At 32.0% G+C, this 19,188-nt stretch overlaps 1 protein-coding gene across 2 annotated transcripts in view; it reads right to left on the reverse strand.

Annotated features, from left to right (window-relative positions):
* Positions 1 to 19,188, reverse strand: part of LOC146534812 (arrestin homolog) — a 59,100-nt gene that overhangs the window by 6,226 nt on the left and 33,686 nt on the right. The window contains exons 4-8 of one of the 2 annotated variants that reach the window (XM_085192998.1): positions 18,738 to 18,858; positions 17,808 to 17,955; positions 15,089 to 15,239; positions 3,394 to 3,452; positions 1,371 to 1,434 (exon numbers count right to left, since the gene is read on the reverse strand). In XM_085192998.1, the coding sequence (XP_085049124.1) occupies positions 1,371 to 1,434; positions 3,394 to 3,452; positions 15,089 to 15,239; positions 17,808 to 17,955; positions 18,738 to 18,858 (543 nt within the window). Of the gene's footprint in view, positions 1 to 1,370; positions 1,435 to 3,393; positions 3,453 to 15,088; positions 15,243 to 17,807; positions 17,956 to 18,737; positions 18,859 to 19,188 lie in introns of both variants that reach the window. The other variant, XM_085192997.1, reaches the window with a different exon arrangement.

Raw genomic sequence — 19,188 nt, forward strand, 5'->3', positions numbered from 1 at the left:
TGTTATTCGCAACGGATCGTATTTCAACGACTTAGTATACGATGGTTTGCCAAATAAAAAAACATTTTAAAGAATTTATACTTAATTTCTTTTATATTATATCTTGCCGAAATATCGTACGTTGATTTTAAACTAAATATCACTATTTTGTATTTTATATTGATTAGACAGTGTACAGCGTTATGTTTCGCGAATTTATTACACATTTTTCGTTTTCTCTAGCAGGGTGGAATACTGAAAAAAGTTATAAACTGAAAATATATATAGAAATTCCCCAAAATAAATAAATAACTCAGCTTCACGCTGTATCCCGCACACAGCGGGGTAGGCAGAGGGAACCTAATGTGAAGACACTCAGTTCTGCCACTCAGCACGCAATGCCTCCAGAATTCGACAGAAAGTGGGGAACTCCCCACCGTGGTTTGCCTCTAGGTACATTATATAAGTTTAACTAAATATTTAATTTCATCGAGTGGGGATCGAACCCAAAACCAGTCGGTGTTACAGTCACACCCTCTGCGCCACGACTGGCCTCAAGTAGCTAAAATATTTTAACAACGCAAAGATCTATAGATCTATAAGTAAATCTACAGGTACCCTCCAAATTCAGTGGATTTAGATAACGGCGCTACAAAGACTTCTCAGTCAATTTGCTCGCAATCCTTTCGTTTATTTTTGTGTTGTAACTCAATTTGTTAAATAATGGGAAACAATTTTACCAACCTTGGAGGCATTTAGGTTAGATTTGGCTTTGTTAATTTGAAAAATAACATTAAAATTCTTCGTTTAGCTTTTTTTTGGAGTATTTTAAAAATATATCTGTGGTTGAGGATTTAAATCTCTTTCTAGGACTATCTTCTTAAACTGTAAACCTTGGTTTTGGTCTTTAAATGAATGGAAAGTGGATAACATTAAAGGTAATGTTATATCGAATCAGAATTTGTTACTGCCGATATCCCGCTTATAGCGGGTTAGGCAGAGGGAAACGATCTCATTCCCATTTTACGTCTAATTTTTATGATAACGAACTTAATTTTTATATAATAATTTCTTTATTTATTATTTTTTCTCTGGTGTCAAATCAAAGGGCGGCGTTGAATTCCGCCACTCAACACGAAATGCCTCTAAAATTCAATGGAAAGTGGGAAACGGACTGTCTTAACATTAAGTTACCCTGCTACCCTGCCTACCCTGCTGTGTGCGGGATACAGCGTGAAGCTGTTTTTTTTTTAATAATTTCTATTTGAATAACGTTCGACCCATCAAATATATATTTCTATGCTTTACCACTACGCCATAAAGACATCTCACTTAAAAATGATACGTAAAAATGAAAAGAAAGTTAAATAAAAAGCTCTCATCAGACCCACCTTCCATCAGATAAGATGAACGGCTTTTCAACAGTCGCCCTCGGCGGCGCTGGCTCCACGTTCTCTGTAAATAATTCAATCATTTAGCTTTGTTATTTCTAGTTATACGGTAAAATGTTTTCTTGTACACCCCATGGTCATGTTTATGTTAAAGTAACTCGTAAAAGTATTTTTTTAGATGTTACAGAGATTTCTTTGTGTATTTTTCTTTATATGTCTACCAGTTTTTTGTGAGACTAGTGATTTGAGTTGTGTATTTAGTATATTTGATATGAAAAAGCAGGTCTTGTAGCAGGGTGGGTAGGTGGAATTAGTGTTAAGCATCGTTCTCCACTTTCCAACCAATATTTATGCGTTGAATAGCAGGACTTAACTCTGTGTGCTTGTCGACAAGAACGGAGAAATTATTTTATTTCTCTGAGTAAGCGGAAGATAAAAGAGAAAAAATCACAGAGTGAGTTTTTCCCTTTTTCTGTGTTTTTACGAGACCCTGCGTGATGAATAGCAAAAACGACCTAAGATATACCAATATATATATTATTTTTTATTTTCACTTCTTGTTCAACTTTTCACCTGGATTGCTTTCATGTAATAAAATTAGAATTGTACTCATAACCGTTGTTTATTAATAATTTTATTGAGTTAATTTGAATCCGCTACTATCGCATTGATTCAAAGAAATTTCAACTACGCCTTAATGTTTTCAACTGTTTCATATAAGATAAACAAAACGTTTGTTATTTTGGGAAATTTGTGGCAGTAGAAGCGAAAATAATAGATTTTATGGTGGAAAATGGCTGATTTGGTTTGCGTAATATTTTTATTATATACATAAAACTATGTTTTATAAACAACGATAACCTTAGTTTACAATAAGGAAAGATAAAATAGATAATTTATACTACGTATGCGTAATTTACTAATATAATCAAAGTTGTGAAAAAATCATGAGATTTAACAAATATAAAGATCGATCGATAGAATTCGACTATATATGGTAGAAGAACAACGCAGCCGACCATCCCGTGATGCTAGAGCTGAAGCCTGAAGTTCAATGCCAATTTCAGCCATGTCTCCTATGGACATGAAATTTTGTCGAATAAAGCGGGAAAAAGCGGGTCACTTCTTTGCAAGACCCTTGGTGTAAAAAATTGTATAGTCGATTCCCTACAGAATAATACTGAATAAACAGATGAGGCTATTCATTTCAAGTAAATTTCCTTTCAAACTTCTCTCCATTCATATCGAGGAGAGTTGTATTTGTATAGTATAATAAAACCGATTCCTCGAACTTTTTCATCCTCGAGTCCTTAAGCTTTAACGATCTTTTCACTGTTGAAACGTCGCGCCGCCCTCATTTCAGATTTACACCCTATTATACACAGGGATGAAATTAAATTACGTTATACATACATTCGTGTTATGGGGTCTTATATAATTTTGATGTCTCTACAGTGAATGTGACCTCGAGTGAAAGTGTATATAATATAATAAAAGCTTGTAATATATATATATAACTTTCCAAAATATTTTCATAATTTAGTTAATGGGTGGTGAAAACTAAATTATTTTTTCAGTGTCATTCTACACTATGGATAGAAAAATAGTTGTTCTTGTTACAACTTTTAATTTCGACGTATGGCTTAGTGGTCAGAGCGCTTAGGCGGTTTTCTAGGGCCTGGGTTCGGCTAAATTAGTTTTTTCATAATTAAAAAAAAATTAAGCTCTTTGTTGGGCTTATTGTTGAATTATAAAAGTTTCACCATTTTAGTACGTTAAACGTATATGGTTCAAGTGATTAATTAGTCATTTATCCTTTATCTCCATTCCACAATATTACCAATACATGAGTTCGATATAATATAAAAAACATATTAATTTTATAGAAAATCTATCATTTTTAGAAAGAAAATAAAGTTTGAATGAAAATAAGGTATTTTATTATTTTTATTACACTCATATAGTATTTTCCTCATAATATTGACATTTTATTAAAATGAAATTAATAAACAATATCACCCACCAATTTCCTCTCGCTTTCGGCAATTCTCGTCGCCGCTCAATTTGGCTTTGTTTTTCAACCTGAAATAGAAAATAATTTGTTAAATCTTTCCTTTGTTATCAAATCACGGCATGCTCCAATTAATTTTGTTTCAATGTGAAGGCCAGTTATGACGTAGGAGGACAAGCGTGTGACTGTAAATGCAACAGGTTCGATTCCCATTCGAGGAAGTGAAATATTTTATATTTTCATAGCAATTTACAAAGCGGAATTAAGTGCCGGAAATCTCCAGAACTCGGCGGAAAATGGGGGGGGGGGAAGAAATATCTCGTTAAAGTAAAAGGACGGGCATCGAACCTACGAGTATGACCGTCGCAAACAGACGCAGCTACAATAATTTCTTCTCCTATATGTAGATATATAAAAAAATATGAAATGAATAATATGATAACAAACATTATAATCTTAATAGCAATGTGCGGTTACTTAATAAAACAAAAATGAATTCACTCGGGCGCAGGGGCAGAAAGTGTGGCTGTAAACGCGTCAGGTAATGGGTTCGATTCCCACCCGAAGAAATTTATATTTAATATTTTCATTTCATCACTTAACACGCAATGCTTTCAGGAGGACTTAACACTAGAAGTCCCGAAGATTGAGACCCCCCTTGAACCGCCGTCGTGACAAATTTGTCCCATTCTACTTATTATGTAGATTTTTGGTATAATACAAAAAACTATTAATAAAATAATTCGTAAAATATGTAGATCATCTTTAATAATCAATTTTTGTTCTTTAACACACGTAAAAGTACCAAAAAACCAAACATAAAGAAAGAATCAAATATTTCAAATACGTTCTAAGGTCGTGACAACTAACTGAATAACTCTTACAAAATTATAAGTTATTGAAATCTATATATATAAAAGGACTTGTCCTCACTGACTGAGGTAAGACGCACGCACAGCCGTAACCGCTGTACGTAGAAACGTTAAATTTGGACAAAAGTTTACTTTCGTAATCTGGACATCCACTAAGAAGGGATTTTGAAATATTTTAACCCTAAAGGGGTGAAATAGGGGTTAAAAGTTTGTATGGAAAAAAATTTAAATCAGCACTGATATTTATAAAATTTGAAATTTAGATTTTTAAAAGTATTTAATTGAACACGTGTTTCATCGTTTTCTAGAATTCTCCCCCTAAGGGTGTAAATAAGGGGTTGAAAGTTTGTATGGAAAAATCTTTAAAACACCACCGATTATTATTAAATTTGAAATTTAGACTCTTTAAAATATTTAATTGAACATGTGTTTCATGGTTTTCTAGAATTCACCCCCCAAGGGTGCAAATAAGAAAAAGTTTGTATGGAAAAATCTTTAAATCGCCACCGATTTTTATAAAATTTGAAATTTAGACTCTTAAAAATCTTTCATTGAACACATGTTTCGTGGTTTAATAGAATTCCTTAAATAGGCAAGCGAAGCTGCGCGCGTCCGCTAGTTAGTTAATATTATTATTAGGCCAAGTAATGCATTAATATACTCTTCATCAGTGATACATCACAGATGACTTATAACATTGCATAGTAATAGCTCCAGAATTCGGCGGAAAATGCCAGCGGAGTGCATAGCACTAGGTTCCCAGGTTCCCTCCACCTACCCTACAATTGCCCACATTTGGTATCGAGTGCTTTTCTAAAATTCAAGCCTAGCTTAGTCATTCTTTCATCCGATGCCTCACTTGAACTAGCGGCAAAATTTAGTATTAGTATTTTACCCCACTTTTCAGGCTATTATTTTTTAAGATTTATGCATAAATGTATAGTTTTTAGATTTTTTCCTGTACTAGTACTACATGTAGATGCTAACTGCCAAATTTCATAATTCTAAGTTAACTGAAAGTACCTTATTAATTTGATTCCCTTTATAGTGTCGAAATACACGTTTTTTACTATATAAATGGTCATATCTTTTTTTAAGGGTGCTTTTTCAGGAAATCAAGGGACTGTAGATCGTAATATAGTTGATATTCATATACTCATATGAATATCAACTCGATTTCTCCAAGCGTTCCTGAGATAAAGGCAAAGAAAGCCGAATGGACAAAAAATGATCTTATAAGGGTTTTTTTTCCCTTAAAAGCTACAGAACCCTAAAAACTTAGGTATTGACTGCTAAACCTACTGTTCAATTTTTTTCCGCCCCCGCATCGTCCTTTCACCTCTACCTCGTCCCCGAGGCATGAAAATATGTCAAATTATACTCTCAAATAATAAAATAATACTGGCGGGACAAAAATGACCCAGCGGCAGTCCTAGGTAAATCTCATTTTTTTTCAAAAAGTATGACTGCTATAAAATTATTTATATCTTTAATTAAATAAAGGTGTAAAATTGGTAATAGTCAAAAAGTTTCATCTACATACATTAACAAACAAAAAAGTTATAAGAAATCAACCTTGCGTTTGGGACAAAAATGGGACGGCGGCGCTTCTAGTGTTAACATTAAGTTCCTTCTGCTTACCCTACTGTGTGACCCTATTCAATGTGAAGGTAATTAAAAAGTTTTATTAACTTCCCTATACTTCACAGGTGCTGTTTATAATATAGAGGTAATGTCAATAATAATTTCCCTTTGAACAAATGAGGTTCAATTAAATAGCACGAACGCGAATTAAAACGTAATTTAGAACACGAACATATAAATTTATAATGGCTTGGAAATGATGACAGTATTTTAGTATGCTATTTTAATTTTATATTTACGAGTATTTTCAGAGATATGTATGGTGTGGTAGAGGGGGGCTGGCTTCATTTTCTAATAGGGAGAGTTTTTTTTCTTCCTTTTGAGAGAGAGAGAGAGTTAATTTAGTTACAAAGACAATCTTTATGATTGGGTGTTCCTGGTTGTAGATGAAAATGGTTACTTTTATGTTTAACAAGGAGGTGGGACATGTGACATATCTGTGAAATTGCTCTGCTAAATGAAATGTTTCCTTAAAAAATATCTGTTTCCATAGTTACTAGGAATGGTTTATCAGATCACGTGTTCTATTTTTTTCTTAATGTAGGCGGAGGGATTCTGGAACCGTTCGTTTTGTTCCTCACTTTCCGCCGATTCTGGAGACATTGCGCGTTTGTTGGCGGAACTCAACACCGCGATTTGGTTTCGCCACCAGAGCGAAGAAATGAAAAATTATATATTTCAAATCCTAGACAGAGAATCGAACCCAGAATCTATCTCGTTTGTAGTTGCACGCTTTTACCCCTGAGGCATATATTATAGAAGACGTTACTTAATGTTTTTTTAAAAAAAAAACATTTTCTATAAATTTTATAAGTTCTTTTCATAAGTTCTGTTTAATATTATTTTCCTTGTACGTTAAAATTTTCTTACTTAAAATTTATTAAATCAAAAGTTTTTCCTAAAACAGCTATAAGTAAGTATAAGGTATATAGATAGAAGTAGTACAAACAAAACAAAAAATACACCAGGTATTACGTCAATATGGTTAAAATGTCATAAAAATAGGGCTTCTGTTAGTTACGATGATAAAATAGTATATTTTTACACCTTGTATATGCGATGTAAGAAAAGAATGATGTGTATATCAAAAATCTTGATAACATTTTTGGTATTTTCCTACCGGTATGTATAATCGTATATTTATAATATGTATATAAAATAACAAATTTTATATAGCTATAGATTTCGTGTGGTTCAACGAGTTACCTGGGAACTACTGGTTGAAATAAAAAAATATATTTTTAACATTTTTTTTAAAGTGTTATTCCACATAGAAATATCTAAATAAATATTTTTCTTAAAAAATAGAAAAAAATATTTTTGTCTTATATAGTCCATTTATGAAAGAAGCCTAGCCATAATATTTTTTTTTTTAACCGACTTCTGTAAGAAAAGGAGGTTATCAATTCGACTGTATTTTTTTTTTTTTTTATGTTTGTTACCTCATAACTTTTGACTGGGTGAACCGATTTTGAAATTTTTTTTTTTTTTGATAGGTAGTGCTTCCCGAATGGTCCCATTTTTTTTTGGTTCATTTCTGACAATGGTATCTATGAGAAAATTACATAAGTCTTAAATTTGCATTAGGTATGTTCGCGACAAATAGACGAATAACTCAATGTGGCGCTAACCGATTTTGATGATTCTTTTTTTATTTGAAAGGATACACTTCAAGGATAATTTGGTGAAAGTTTGGTTAGGTTCCGATTATGTAATCCGGTGAAAATTGATAAAGTTTGTTTTTTTTTGGTAAGAAATTGATTATATTGTAATAGTGACAAGCAAAAACTTTTTAAATTGATGTCAGAAGTTAAATTCCTGATCGTTGCATTTCTTTTCAACCAACCTCAAAAAAGAGGATGTTCTCATTTTCAACCAACTTCAAAAAAGGGAGATTCTCAATTCGCCCGAATACTTTTTATGTATGTTCTTGTCAATATACCAAAATGTAACTTTGCACAAAAATAATACCTAATTAAATGAAGTTTTACATAGGACAACCACAACCACTCGTTGACAACCACTACCACCACCATCACCACTCGTTTAAGAACCATCATTTTAAGATACCCATCACTTAAAATCGTGAAATAAATTAATTTTTAACAAAAAAAAACCGACTTCTAACAACGAACTAAAAAGTGAAAAATGATTTTAAAAAGATTTTATAATTTTGAAGTCGGTGTCAAACTAATGCTACAACACCCTTACTACAATATCTAATTACTAAGCCTGTTTGTTTTACTTGGCACCGACTTCAAAATTATAAAATCTTTGTAAAATTATTTTTCACTTTTTAGTTCGTTGTTAGAAGTCGGTTTTTTTTTGTTAAAAATTAATTTATTATGGAAAAAGGACAAGGCAAACGAGCGTTCGGGTCACCTAATGATGATCACCGCCGCCCACGACCCCGTGCAGCACCAGAGGAGCTACAGGTGCGTTGCCGGCTTTTGAGGTGGAGATAGACGCGCTTTTTGAAGGTACCCATATCGTACCGACCTGGAAACACTGCCGCGGGTAGGCGTTACGACGTTATGTTTATTTGTTTTGATATAACTCTCGATACCAGAGCTCAAAGTTAGTTCGAGTACTTAGAATATGTTACATGTATTACACAACTCAATAAATAAATAATAGTATTAGAAAATAATCTTGAAAAACATTTGAAAATAGTCCTTACAACGACCACCTGTAAGCTACGATCGATGTTTTAAATTACATTTCTACAACTTTTAATCTTAGGTTTAACAAACATGAAGGAATAATGTTTAATATGAAATTTTCCAATAACCTGGCACGTGATGCTGAATAGATTTTGCGGCCGAGCTGAGTACTTATGGTTAAAGAATTGACCCAAATAGAGATCTAAACATGTGTGGCTTAATTTAATAACTTAAAGCGTGCGTATTACCTTTATTTTGATAATTACTAAGTTTTAATTAATTTTAAATTATTACTTATTAAAACTTAGTTTTTATTTTGATAAAAATGAAACCAGTTGTGGCGCAGGGACAACAGGTTGTTTCTTCGGTTCCCACCCGAGGAAATAAATTATTTTCATTTCGGCTTTCTAGTTGACTAGCTTTCGATTATTAGGATTCCGTACCTCAAAAGGAAAACAACGTTACCCTTACAGGATCGTTTTTTTGTCCGTCTGTGAGGACCTTCTATCCCGAGATAGCTTAGAAGTATGAAATTAATTTAAAGTAATCAAGGTCTAGGGTTCCTTTTTTCGGTCAATGTTATTAATAAATTAATTTTTAACAAAAACAAAAACCGACTTCTAACAACGAACTAAAAAGTCAAAAATAATTATATAAAGATTTTATAATTTTCAAGTCGGTGCCAAGTAAAACAAACAGGCTTAGTAATTAGATATTGTAGTAAAGGTGTTGTAGCATTAGTTTGACACCGACTTCAAAATTATAAAATCTTTATATAATTATTTTTCACTTTTTAGTTCGTTGTTAGAAGTCGGTTTTTGTTTTTGTTAAAAATTAATTTATTTTACGATTTTTAGTGATGGGTAGATCTTAAAATGATGCTTCTTGAACTAGTGGTGATGGTGGTGGTAGTGGTTGTCAACGAGTGGTTGTGATTGTTCTATGTAAAACTTCATTTAATTAGCTATTATTTTTGTGCAAAGTTACATTTTGGTATATTGACAAGAACAAACATAAAAAGTATTCGGGTGAATTCGGAATCTCCCTTTTTTGAAGTTGGTTGAAAATGAGAACATCCTCTTTTTTGAGATTGGTTGAAAAGAAATGCAACGATCAGGAATCTCACTTCTGACATCAATTTAAAAAGTTTTTGCTTGTAACTATTACAGTATAATTAATTTTTGACCAAAAAAAACAAACTTTCTCAATTTTCTCCGAATTCCATAATCGAAACCTAACCAAACTTTCACCAAATTATCCTTGAAGTGTATCCTTTCAAATAAAAAAAGAATCATCAAAATCGGTTGGCGCGACATTGAGTTATTCGGCTATTAGTCGCGCACATGCATAATGCAAATTTAAGACTTATGTGATTTTCTCATGGATACCATTGTCAGACATGGACCAAAAAAAAATGGGACCATTCGGGAAGCTATACCTTTCAAATAAAAAAAAAATATCAAAATCGGTCCACCCAGTTAAAAGTTATGAGGTAACAAACGTAAAAAAAAAAAAAAATAAAAAAATAAAAAAATAAAAAAATACAGTCGAATTGATAACCTCCTTTTCTTACAGAAGTCGGTTAAAAATTACGAGCACTTAAGAATCATCTTTGCAGCATTTTGTATGAAATTTGCAGTTTGCAGACGAAGTGAGAGCTTACAATATAAATGTAAAAATGTAAAAAGTGAAAATTTATAGGTATTTCATATGAAAAAAACATTTATTTTAATTAATTTTTCTAACCCACCAATTTAAGCTATTCAACTTTTATAAATTGTACTTACTACCCGTTTAGTTCCAATTATGAAATTGATACGGAACCCTCGATGGGCGAGTACGACTCGAACTTGTTTTATTATTTGCATAACTGTATTCTGTAGTCGTCGTCGTTCATGTACGTCATAACAAATCACTTATCCCTTGGTCTGTCGCTAAAACTGCTTAGTGAAGTACGATAATGTGAATTATATATGGGTTGATGGCGACACGGGGCATTGAGGAACTATGCCCGGTATTCTATATTGACGTTTATTTGACACGTGACGAGACAAAGGATGTCGGCTCCAGGCCCACATCTTTATTTATATCCTTTTACTTTATCGATCGGGAGGTCTGTTTTTGACATTGTTGTGATATTTTTGTTAAAAAATAATTTTAAATGGGAGGTAAAATTTTAATGTATGTTAATAATAGTTTTTTATATATTCTTCGCCCTGGTAACGAAGCAAACGTGTTTTAACGAGAATTGAGTGTCTTAACACTAGTTTCCCAGGTTCCCTCTGTCTGGGTGGACAGAGGGAACCTGCTATGTGCATTATGTGTCTACTTAGAGAAAGTAATCTATTACTTTTGATAGGACTAATATTTTACTAGTATAGAGTTATTAGTATCTGCTGCACGGATCTTTGCAATATTACTTCACTTTCAAAGATAACATAGAATGGGCTCTTGCAAGCTCTTAGAATATCTTTTATAATGGATTCTAAATATATGTATAAGTTGGTTTCTAACGACGACGTTTTACTTGATTTTGATTCAAACAGTATTCGTTTATTTATGACTAGCGGACGCGCGCAGCTACGCTTGCTTATTTAGGGGTGAATTCTAATAAACCACGAAACATGTGTTCAATGAAATATTTTTAAGAGTCTAAATTTAAAATTTTACAAAAATCGGTGGCGATTTAAAGATTTTTCCATACAAACTTTCAACCCCTTATTTGCACCCTTAGGGGGTGAATTCTAGAAAACCATGAAACACATGTTCAATTAAATATTTTTAAGAGTCTAAATTTCAAATTTTATAATAATCGGTGGCGTTTTAAAGATTTTTCCATACAAACTTTCAACCCCTTATTTGCACTCTTAGGGGAAGAATTCTGGAAAACCATGAAACACGTATTCAATTAAATACTTTTAAAAATCTAAATTTCAAATTTTATAAAAATCGATGCCGATTTAATTTTTTTTCCATACAAACTTTCAACCCCTTTTTCACCCCTTTAGGGTTAATATGTTTCAAAATCCCTTCTTAGTGGATGTCCAGATTACGAAAGTAAACATCTGTCCAAATTCCACGTTTCTACGCACAGCGGTTACGTCTGTGCGTGCGTCTTACCTCAGTCAGTGAGGACAAGTCCTTTTATATATATAGATTATACATTTTACGTATAAATGATTACTCTAGTTATTGTTGACATAATTTTCTAAATTAAAGTTCTACGTAATAAATTTCTTTAAAGACTAAAATGGATTATTAATTTATTTAATGTTTAATTGCAGTATATATGTATATAGGATACATATCTTTAGATATGTAGCTATTTATGTATTGGAATCAATATGTGTCTTCTCTATTATTATTATTAATAATAATTTCTTATTTATATTTCTCTCTGTTTTAAGACTGCACTGTAATCCCTTCCCGCTGTTGGACAATCATATCCACTTCCTTTGGTTGGCAGGAAGAGATTTCTTTTAGAAATAAGCCCACCATTGTTAACGAATTTTTCAATTTTGTTTTACTTATATGTAATTTTTTAAGTGCAATAAAGTATATATATGGATTAAATTATTAATGAAAAAAATATATTTGGACTTGAAAATATTGTCATTGGAGTATTTATAAAAAAAAACAATATAAAAATTTAGGATATATAAAAGAAAATAAACAAAGAATTAATTATAATATAAGGAAAAACCATGGAAAATATTGCTAAATATTTTTCATTCGATACTTTTCATCAGTTTTACGAGTGAAACTTCCTTCATGCATCATTGCTAACGTTCTTCGCCATGAAATATGAAATCGTCCAGTGTGTATTGGCTATAAAATGGTGGTAAATCAAAAGTAATATACTTATTTAACGACCGCTTTACTCGGTTACAGACTTGTGCATATTGTATTACCTATTCTTGTGTATCCCTGTTTATAGCTTCGATATATATTGTGTTACCCTTTTTTTTTCACCTTCCCGGATATAGCTTAATAGGCTGAGGGAACCTAGTGTTAACCTGCGTTCCTCGATTTACCCCATATTTTTGTAATATTGCGGGTTGTATGGCAGAACTCAACGTCCCGCTTTGCGTTGGTACCAGAACGAAGAAATGAAAATATTTAATTTCCTCTAATCAAATGGCATTTGATTTTCACCCAGGGGTACAAGTGGGGAGTTTCATCACGCAACACCCAATGTCTCCCGAATTGAAGAAAGAAACTTAACCTAATTTGACTTAGTTTCACGCTTTATCATTAGCGGGGTAGTCAGAGGTAAAAAAAACTTTTAATTAACCAGGTAAGTTATGCTACTAAGTCGAATGAAGAGAATGACACAAATTGATTAGTTTCACATAACTTCCCATCACTTACTTACGTGTCAAAGCACTTCGTGAAATATTTTGAAGTTACAAGTTTTTAATTAAACTATTTGACCCATTTTTGTTTACAAATGAACATACAATACATATTTAACTATTATATATACGTATTCAACTATAATACATGAAGTTTAATAAGTTAAACTATAGTAGCAATGTTCTAGCCACTTATCGTACCTGCGGGTGACTCACCGATTGAACTTTTTGGATGCAATAGTTTATAATAACTTAGATAAATACTTCGTCGAGGAATCTTCTTCGTCGAACAATTTAGAAATTATACAAATATTAGAAATTTTAGGCTTAAAATTCTATTAAAAAAATATATTCGTAAACACACAGTAGTCATGATTTATTTTGTATATACCAGAATAGGCAGAGGGAACCTAGAAAGTGTTAAGACAGTAGGTTCCCTTTAGGTCGTTACCATTAAGACATCCCGTTCCTCACTTTCCATCGAGCTCTGTAGCTCTGCTGTGAGCATCTGCTGGCATTGCGTATTGAGCAGAACTCAACGCCGCCCTTTGCCTTGTTACCAGAGCAAGCAAAAGGAAATATTTAATTTCTTCCAGTGGAAATGCAACCCGCACATTTGTATCTCTGTGGTACGACTAGCCTAAAAGTCATAGTTATCATACTATTTATATACATATAAAAAAATATTAAAAACCTTTACAAGTAAAGTCACAGGCAAAAAATAGTATTATACTAAATTTGTATAATTATTATTGCTATGTTCAACACTTGACAAGTTATGCAAAATATTTAATTAGCGATTTCGGTACGTGTGTTTCACATATTTCAAATATCAATGATATTGAATGCCTACTACTGAAAATTGATATTACTTCCCTTTTGCGAATATAAATTTAGAAAATAATTATTTCTTTTCCTTGAGTGAGGATCGAACCCACAACCAGTGGCGTTTACAGTCACACATTGTGCCCCTAAGCCACGACTGGCCTGGATATTAATAAATGTAGGAAAATATGTCAAAAGGTAAAAAGAAATGCTTGATGAAAACGTTTATTAAAAAATTATAAATAATCTAAAGGCCTACATATGCTTAAGCCACCCCCGAGCTTTATTAAGTATACTTTTTTCATTTTCCTCATGCACATTTTGCATATAATCGTAATAAATATTATATAGATATGGTTTTCTGCTTTTCAGTATACGAATGCTAATTGAAGAGACTTTAAACATTTACTATTTTTTATTTGGTGATTATACGTTTTGCTTATTATTTTATTATACACTAGCGGACGCGCCCATCTTACGTATTTAGGGGTGAATTCTAATAAACCATGAAACATGTGTTCAATGAAATATTTTTAAGAGTCTAAATTTCAAATTTTATAAAAATCGGTGGCGATTTAAGAATTTTTCCATACAAACTTTCAACACCTTATTTGCACCCTTATTGAAAGAATTCTAGAAAACCATGAAACACGTATTCAATTAAATATTTTTAAGAGTCTAAATTTCAAATTTTATAAAAATCGGTGGCGATTTAAGAATTTTTCCATACAAACTTTCAACCCCTTATTTGCACCCTTATTGAAAGAATTCTAGAAAACCATGAAACACGTGTTCAATTAAATATTTTTAAGAGTCTGAATTTAAAATTTTATAAGACAAGTCCTTTTATATATATAGATTGTCATATTAGACCCTTCTCACTCATTCCATTCAGAAAGGTTTGTATAGCATGTATGTACCATGGCTAAACACTATTCTTAATTAGTTATTATTTAAGATTAAATTAGAAAATTTTATTAACTACTGAAATATTATTATTTAGCCTAATTAGATACTTCTTTATTAGCTTCACGCTGTATCCCGCATGCAGCAGGGTAGGTAGAAGCTGAATTTTAAAGGTATTGCGTGTTGAGTGCCTGAATTCCACGTGAAGAAATGAAGAAGTGAAGTGAAGAAATATTTCACTTCCTCGAATGGAGATTGAATCCACAACCGTCGCGTTACTGTCACACCCTTGTGCCGCTGCGTCACGACGGCCTCAAGCATAAATCCCTCTGTCTACCCTGCTATATACAGGATACAGAATGAAGAACAATACTTATTTGAAGAAGATGAAGAAAAAATAGGCAAGGATAAATCAAAGCAAAATATAAGTAAAAGATCTCACCTGAGAACATTATGATGAGCCAGCGTGCTAAGTGCGTTGTGGGGGGAATGCGGCAATATCGGCGGGATAGACATTACCTTCCCTGGCCCCTGTAACACTCTGATGCCCATTCTGACTGTGTTCCGCCTTGATACCTTCTCGTCAGCTCGTTCTGCTGTTTTGAAAATAAAAATAAAAGTAATGTTAACAAAATAAACCTACTATGAATACTTGTCAATTATGTAGTTAAGAGTATACTGTAGAAGTGCTCGATCACTCATATCTCAAAAACTACTAAATGGATTTTTATTACATAGAACTATTCGCTAAATTTAAGTACATGTTTCTAATATAAATAAAAACGTTATGTTCGTAAAAATCTCATATAAATTTGCAAAGTTGGTGGAGAACAGCAGATGGCAAACATAGAAATTCTGAACGTTATGAAATACAAATGTAGACTATAGCCCTCCTTGACAGACAGATTATTCAAAGTAAAAACATATTTACATTTAAACCTGTAGTTCTTGAGATTATTATGTTTAGCCAAATAAATACTTTAGCTTTATTATGTTAGTTACATACAGACGTTTACTTAAAATATAATTATAATACTATAAAATTTATTATAGTAGTCAAATATTACTATAAGATTTTATTATTTCACAGATCATTAATTTAACAAAGCTTATCTAATCTAATTCCCTTTGATCATTATCTATATTAAAATAAGTATTCGTAAAATCATTAATAATTGAACCTGCTACCCCTGTCAATGAAGATGACCTTTAACCTTTGTACCCTATAGTCCCCTTAATGGGTTTAAGGAAGACAAATGACCAGTGTTTTCTTACGGAAGTAGTTAGTGGATATTTTGATGTATGTATGTCACATTGTATGAAGATTGATCGAGCTTTGGCTGTTTGCAGCTTAATTTTCTAAGTATTTCTATTTGTAAATGTTTTTTTTTTTCATTTAAAAAAGATAGGTCAGCGGGAATCGAACGCACTTCTGTATTTCATTATCCTATTATAAACCTATCTATATTTATATATAGCTATACTTAGTTTTGAAAGTAGAGAAGTAGTAATTGCTTAAATAAAATTGAAAATAAACAAATTTCTATTATTTTTTTTACGTCTTTATTTAGCCTCAAAGTTTCCCATTAGCAAGGTAGGCGGTGAGAACCTAATGGTGGAGAGACACTTCTTTTTACGTTCCACATGTATAAATACATTCGAAAGATCGGCATTTTACATTTAAAATGTTACTCTATTAAATTTATTTTCTTATTTTATAACGGAGAATGAAGTCATAAGATCCCCTTTTTTTCCTTAAAACGTGAGGAAGGCGTGGAGAAATAATGTTCAATTTTAATTTAGGTATTCGTTCGCTCTTATTGCCATCGTACTACATCCCTTGTATCTGACAAAATTATATAATTTGCATTTGAAGTGCTAATTTTAGCTGAACGGTTGATTAAATTTACCAAATGAACAAAAATGTTCTTAAATTTTTAATGAAGTTTTTATTTACTTTTCGTGGTTATTTTTTAATCCTCAAACAGTTTTCATTTTTGTTTTAAAAAAAAAATAATGTCAAGATTAGTTTGAAATTAAATTTTATTATTATAAAAGCAACCGCAACTACGTGGTTGCGGTTTTTCGTTTTTATCATTTTCTCAGTAACGAAAGAGATATTTAGTAGGATTAAAAAATATATATGAAAATTATAATTTAAAAGTCTTGTGATTTCTATAATACTTTTCCTTTAACATTTCTTTGATTTTCCATTCTGTATTTCAATATATGGAAAAGTAAATGAAATACAAATGTAAACCAAATTATATTTGAACAGGAATTTCAGCGAGAATGCAAACTGGCGTATCCATAATGGACTACTGGTACATCTTTTTACGATATTTTATACTAAATGAAATACATCTAAAATTAGTTTAATTTTAGTAGAAAACTTTAAAAAATATCATATGCTTGACTTGGGTCTATAAAAAAATATTTAACTTACCAATATAGATAAAATATAATATTATGGCGATAAATCGATAATAGGGTGGCTGACTCAACGTCAACGCAATGGTCGTGAGTTTGATTTTCACTTGGGGCAATGAGTTATTTTGAGTTTCTTGCTTGAACAAACAAGATTTGTCTTGTTTAGACACGCGCGGCGTTGAGTTTCGCAACTAAACTACGTACGGCATTCTTTGCTAACACTGGCATAGTATAATAATTATGGCTTGTCTCACTTTATGTTACAGTTGAATAAAATATAAAAAACTATATTTTACATATTTTTATTTCTTCCCATGGGTGGAACGAGAAACGGCGCAGTATTTGGTGATGCAATACCAAATTTAGATCGAAATTTTGGCAGTATACGATATGGATTATATTTCACGGGAATGTATAGGACTTCTGTTAAAAAAATATTTAAATCAAGTTTATTTATATACGGTAGAAATAAAAGTTGTGAGCAGGATAATTGTGAAATTATAATGTATTCTATATTATATATTTATTTTTATCTATGTGCTTATTTTATATAAAGAGAAAATAGTGTTGAGATACTACGTTCTCCACCTGCTGCCCAATTTCAAGACATAATTTATTAAGTGAAACAACTCAACGCCTTATTGGAAAAGGGAAATAAGTAGAGAATATTATTCAAAATTTACAACCATCGCCAAAGACATAAAAAAGTAGACTACTATAAATAAACTTACCAATATACGCTCTGACGTCGTAGGAAGTACCGATGGGTGCTCCATGATATTGCTTAGCTGGTACCAGTTGGACACTTGGAGGAGCTAGGGGTGTTAGTTCCAGGTGGAAAGGAAAGGCATTCGCTCCTAGCCTTTTGATGAGAGCATCCTATAATAAAATAAATAGTGTCAAAATATGGATATTTATTTTAAATTGTATAAGGGTTTGATTCTATTTAATTTCATGCTTTATACGGAATAAAGCTTAATAGTGGGAATCCAGTGTCAAAACCTTTCATTTACTATTTATAAGTACAGGCCTATCATTCATATTATAGGCCTGTACTTATAAATTGCTCTCAAGTCTAAGATCGATCTTGAGATGCCGTTTTCATAGAACATGTAATATAAGATGTATATTTGTATAGTGTATTGAATGTTATATGTCAACATAGATTAGAAGCTTTCTAATATTTGAATCAGCAATATCAAATTACGTCTACTATACTTAAACTTCTTGTCATATATTTTATATCTTTGTCATTTTTCATAATATTTTAATCGTTAAAAGTAAAAGAAGCCGTCGTAGCGCAGCGGCACAAGGGTGTGACTATAACGGGACGATTGTGGGTTCGATCCCCACTCGAGGAAGTGAAATATTTATTTACGTTTATATTTTCATTTCTTCGCTCTGGTGTCGAATCAAAGCGCGGCGTTGAGTTCTGCCACTAAACACGCGATGCCTCCAGACTTTGGCAGAAATTGGGGAACGGAGTGTTTTAACACTAGGTTCTCTCTGCCTACCCTGCTGTGAGCGGGATACAGCGTGAAGCTGATTTGGATTTTGTTGTTAATAGTAAAAATAGATGAGAAACAGAACTTATAAAATCTGTATTCATATATATATTTTTATGAAAAACTTAATTAAATATATTACATATAAATTCTAACCTGTAGTGGAGTGTTGGGTTCTTTTTCAAGACTGCAATGTACAGGCCATACCTGCGCCAGGCTCATGATAGCTTCATTACAGAACTTCAAGCCCATAACTTCTTCATCTTCTCGACCGTATCTGTTCAAAGTAAAAATTTATCAATGATGTAAAAGAAACACTGAAGACACTCCGTTCCCATTAAGACACTGTCGTTTCCCACGCACCACGCTGTTGAGGGGAATGTATCGTTAGTTGTTTAATCAAAAAAAAAGATTTTCCTAGTCCACTTGTTTTATCACCAAAATGGGCGGAGAGTTGAGAATGAATTGACTTATAGCTAGAAGTTCTTTATCTAAAGATTAAAATTATATAAGCTTACAAATTTCCTAAATTATTTATATCCTTAAATATATGTAAAAAAAAACATAATAACATACAATACTGCCAACTTTATTTGGCAATATTCCT

This window comes from Heliconius melpomene, chromosome 11 (assembly GCF_056956725.1).
Source record: "Heliconius melpomene rosina isolate 202511_hmr_F chromosome 11, ASM5695672v1, whole genome shotgun sequence".
In the NCBI taxonomy this organism is placed as follows: Eukaryota; Metazoa; Arthropoda; class Insecta; order Lepidoptera; family Nymphalidae; genus Heliconius; species Heliconius melpomene.